Consider the following 4465-nt stretch of genomic DNA (forward strand, 5'->3'; position numbering starts at 1 on the left):
GGTGCCAGAGGGCACAGGATGGGTCCCAGAGCTGCCTGAGGAGCTGCCTGAGACAGGCTGAGTCCGGGGCAGACCTCGATGTTTTATCCCCAGCCTGAGCTGGAGCCAGTGTTTAACCTACACCCCGGTTTCCAGGCCGTGCCAGTCACCAGGGGTCACCTCTCCCACCTCCTCACGTGAAGTTCCCAAAGTTATCCGGCCCTGGAGTCCTGCCAGCCCTGGTTAATGACTGCAGGCGACAGGCCCGGCTGGGGAGGAATTCGCAGAGTCAACACCCGGTGACGGGGCCGGCGATGAGTTGGGCTGGAAAGACAAACAGGCACGGGCGGGGCGGAAAGTGGGGGGGGTGGCCAAGGTCACAGTGACGGACACGGGCTGGGCCGGGTGGGCGCAGCCGGGGAAGCGCGGGGCATCAGCCGTGGGATGGGCGGAGGAGGGCACCGCTGGGGGGAAGCTCACAGCATCGGGCAGGACAAAGCACTGTTTGGGGACACGCGTGGAACAGAAGGGCACCGCCTGGGGACACGCACAGCAGCCGAGGGGTGCCGGCAGGAGGGTGGCTGTGCCACGCAGGGTCGGGCGTGCTGGCACCGCGGGGCAGGGCTGTGCCCGCGGGCACCGCAGGGACGGGGCAGCGCCGGGGGCGGCCGCAAGGGCACGGGCAGAGCAGGGCTGCGCCGGCGACACGGGGACAGGAGCTACGCGAGGGCACCGCTCGGGGACACTCGTGGCGCAGGACAGCAGCACCCGCCGACACTCGCAGCACAGGGGTGCCCCCGGCCCCCGCAGGGCTGTACCCACCCCGGGCCCTGGCGCACAGGACGGTGTCCCCACGCGGCTGTCCCGCTCCCGGGTGGTGATTCACCCCCGCAGCCCGGATCCTGCCGTGCCCACGGACCACGCGAGGCGGGAGGCGTGGCCAAGGCAGCCCGGGGGTGTGGCCGCACCGGGGGGCGGAGTCTGCAAGGAGGCGTGGTCAAGTAGATGGCGGGGCGGTCCCGCAGCGGCCTCCACGTGGGTGGCCCCGCCGTGGCTGCGTCCCGCGGCTCCCACCCGGGGCGGCACCACGGGGGAAGCTCTCAGCGCCGCCCCCCCGCCGCACATCCACCCATGGTGTCCCCCAGCCCCCGGTGGACATGCCAGGGAGCAGGTACGGTGACCCATGCCCACCCCAACCCCTCCCCCCAAGTCACCCCACACCCCACTCACACTCCACCCAGCTTTATTCGAGGTAAAGCACTTCGGTATGGGGCAGCACACGGGGGCTCAGCACCACACAGCACCAACTCCCTGCCCCCCTCGTCCCCATCCCTCTCCTTACAACAGGAGAGGGGACACCCCCCATCCCCTTGGGGGGGGACCTGCCCCACAGCAGGGAAGGCAAAGGTGAGGCAACCACAAAACTCCCCCCCCCCTCCCCGGTGTGCATCAGCCCCCCCATAACAAGCTGCCTAACAGGCAGGGTAGGGACATCTTAAATAGGTCCCCTACACCATCACATAAAGGGGGTGCTGGGGGGGGGGCACCAGCTCAGTCCAGGGGTGTTAGGCCCAGCTTGCAAGCAGCAACAGCACCCCAAGTCCCAGCGGTGCCAGCGGGTCCGGGGCATGACTGCGGGGGCCAGCAGGCACCTGGCAGCTGCTGCCCTGCCAGCCCTGGTAGCAGTGGCAGTGGAAATGGGTCCGTAGGAAGAGGGTGTCAGCAGAGGACAGCTGGCCCTCGGCCCAGAACAGAGGCTGCTGGGGGTGGTCCCCATCCCGGCGCCGCAGCTGGAAGCTGGTGGAGTTGAGGTGGAGGAAGACATCGGCAGTACTGTCCTGGCGCAGGCAGCGGCCCCTGCCCTGGCACAGCGTCGTGCTGCAGAGCTGCGCTGCTGTCGTGACATTCACGATGTAGCGGCCCAAGTCCTCCTCCAGGTAGTCCTTGAGGATCTGGCATGAGTCCTGGGGGAAAGGGGGAAATCGGGGGCACGTTGGAGAGAAGCACCCCAGATAGAGAGGACACTCCAGCCATGAGCCACTGGTCCCTCTCTGGGGGCAGGTCACCCCCAACCCAGCATCTACCTCCCCAGGGGCACACAGACCCCAAACCTACCCGGTTTTTGGTGAAGTCCGCATCGCCCCAGAAAATGGCCCCAGCTGCACCCAGCGCTGCACTCTCTCCAATGGTGGAGATCAGGTCCGGCTGTGGGGACAGAGCCCAGTTAGTGCCCACAGCCCCCACGCAGCACCCACAGCCCCCAGCACAGTGCATCCCAAAGAGCCCGTTGTGGGGTCAGAGAAGCAAGACCCATCTCTGCTCCAGGCCACAGGGAGAGAGGACCGTCCCATCTCCTTGGGCAGAAGGCTTCAACACCACCCTCCTCCTCAGGGGCTAAGCCAGCACAGCACAGGGGTTGTGGGCTCCTTGGTGATGGTGACCATTGGTACCAGTCCTGCTACCAACTTGCCCATAAGGATGGGTAGTTTGTGGCACCTCATTGTCCACACATGGCGGGGTTGAGCTGGGGATCCCCATACCATGAACCCCCACCTTGGACTAAGGCAGGCAGGGCAAGGCACCCCTCCTGGTTCCCAGGGCCAGCCCCATGCCAAAGGATGCTGCTCCCCACTTCACACAGCCAAACCACGGGGTGCTGGTGACACCATGAGAGTGGCCACCAGCCTCCAGAGCCATCCCACTTTGTGGGCCAGGATGGGGCGCAGGCAGAAGGACCACCTCAGCTAACCCCAGAGCCCAGATGCCTGGGACTTGGGACAAGGACTTCCCAGTTGTGGAGCCCTACCTGGCTGAGCACGTCCAGCTTGCGGATGTAGGTGGGCCGGGTGTAGACGAAGACGGGCAGGGAGTAGCCATCATGGTGCTGCTGCGAGATGCGCATGGCTTCCATCACCCGCGCCCGCACAAACTTACGGCTGTTGGGCGTGGATGCCAGGAGCACATCGAGGTAGATGGAGGGGTAGAGGGCCGTGCTCTCCTTCCAAAGCCATGCCAGCTGGTCATTGCGTGTCTTCTCCACGTCCGGGCACTGCCCAGTGTAGCTCTCCTTGTTCTTGCTGTAGTCGTGGTTGTAGCAGTCGGGGAAGAGGTAGTACCCCCAGACCTGCTTGGGGCGGAAGCTCTTGGCCACACGCAGGGTGCTCACCATGAACTGCCGGGCGGCCGACTCGAACTCAAACACCGCCTGCTTGTTGACCTCCTCGCGGGACCAGGTGCGCTGCCGCTGGTACACCAGCTGCTGAGACACCTCCCGGTAGATGTCCTTGGGCTTCCAGTTGCGAGCCCAGATGGGCCGCCACTCCTCCCAGTCGATGACGGCCAGCCCCTCCTTGGTGGGTGAGGGGATGTACTTGCCGATGCCATCCTGGAGGCGGGCGAGGTGCTCAGACAGGCTGCTCTTTTGGGGGACGCCACCATTGACGGCCACCCCCTGGCTGGTGTAGTAGGGGTAGAGCCCCAGGCGCTCCTTGTAGAAGATGGTGAGGTTCTGCCCCACGAAGCCCTCGTTGGGGGAAGCGTGCAGGTCGAAGAGGCTGAAGTCGAGGGACACCTGGAAGCGGGGCTTGCAGTCCTGGGTGGGCACGTTCCAGGCCACCAGGAAGGGCCGGCGGGTGAGCAGGGGGGCGGCCGACGGCTTCTCGGGGGGCTGCCGGGCCAGGGCCAGCAGGGCCACCCAGGGCACGGCCACGGCCACCGCCGCGCAGCCCCCGCGCATCCTGCCCAAGGGGGGACCTGGGGACAGCGGGGAGAGAGGGAGGGGAGCGGGTCAGGCGCGGGGGCGGCTCTGCCCGCACCCCCACCCGGGGGCAGACCCAGCCCCGAGCCCCCTCCCCACACCGCCCGCCCCGGGGCAGAGGGGTGCCGGGGCGGCTCTGCTCCCGGGAATCCCGGTCCCCAAGCGGCTCCGCCCGCTCCGGCTCTCGGTCCCTCCCGCCGCCTTTGTCCGGAGACCGGCACACAAAGCGCCGGGGCGCGGCTGCTCGCTCGCTCTCCCCACCTCCTCCCCGCGGCCGCGCTCCCCCGCCCGGGTCTCACCGCTGCTCACGCCATCCCCCGCCGCGGGCTCCCACCAGCACCGCCTCCCCCCCGCCGCCGCTTTAAACCTCCCCGGCGCGCACCACCCGCGGGGGCGCCGCCTTCCCGCCCCGCCCCGACCGCGGGGGCACCGGGGTGGCGGCGCGGACCACGGCGGAGCCCCGGGGGAGCGGAACGGCGGAGGACACCCCCACACACACCCCTACCTCCGTGGGGTCGCGGCACCGGGCAAGGCGTGTCACACACCACCCCCCCTCTGTCCCGGCGCGCTTGGTACGGCCCGGGAGGCCACGCCCCTCCCGCGCGGCGGAAGGGGGCGGGGCGGGGCTGCGGGGGCGCCGACAGGGGGCGCCGCGGGGCGCGTGGGGCTGCGGGGCGCGGCGGGGCTTGGGGGGGGGGTCCCCAAAACGGTGGTGACCCCGGGACGGTG

General features: G+C 68.8%; 1 protein-coding gene across 1 annotated transcript; it reads right to left on the reverse strand.

Annotated features, from left to right (window-relative positions):
- Nucleotides 1-1216: 1216 nt before the first annotated feature.
- HYAL2 (hyaluronidase 2) lies at nucleotides 1217-4051 on the reverse strand. The gene is made up of 4 exons (XM_082487996.1): nucleotides 4036-4051; nucleotides 2786-3732; nucleotides 2095-2184; nucleotides 1217-1943 (listed from the first exon to the last, which is right to left on the reverse strand). The coding sequence occupies exons 2-4, from the start codon at nucleotides 3713-3715 to the stop codon at nucleotides 1545-1547; spliced, it is 1419 nt and encodes a 472-aa protein (XP_082344122.1). The 5' UTR covers nucleotides 3716-3732; nucleotides 4036-4051; the 3' UTR covers nucleotides 1217-1544.
- Between the last annotated feature and the right edge of the window lie 414 nt (nucleotides 4052-4465).

The sequence above is a fragment of the Vanellus vanellus genome, assembly GCF_965231255.1.
Source record: "Vanellus vanellus genome assembly, chromosome: 9".
Lineage (NCBI taxonomy): Eukaryota > Metazoa > Chordata > Aves > Charadriiformes > Charadriidae > Vanellus > Vanellus vanellus.

Excerpts from the sequence above, each read along its gene's own strand:
- HYAL2 (XM_082487996.1), bottom strand. The coding sequence starts at position 3,715 with ATGCGCGGGGGCTGCGCGGCGGTGGCCGTGGCCGTGCCCTGGGTGGCC. Across the intron at positions 2,185-2,785 it reads AGCTGGACGTGCTCAGCCAG|CCGGACCTGATCTCCACCAT; the intron begins GTAGGGCTCCAC and ends CTGTCCCCACAG. Across the intron at positions 1,944-2,094 it reads CGGACTTCACCAAAAACCGG|GACTCATGCCAGATCCTCAA; the intron begins GTAGGTTTGGGG and ends CCTTTCCCCCAG.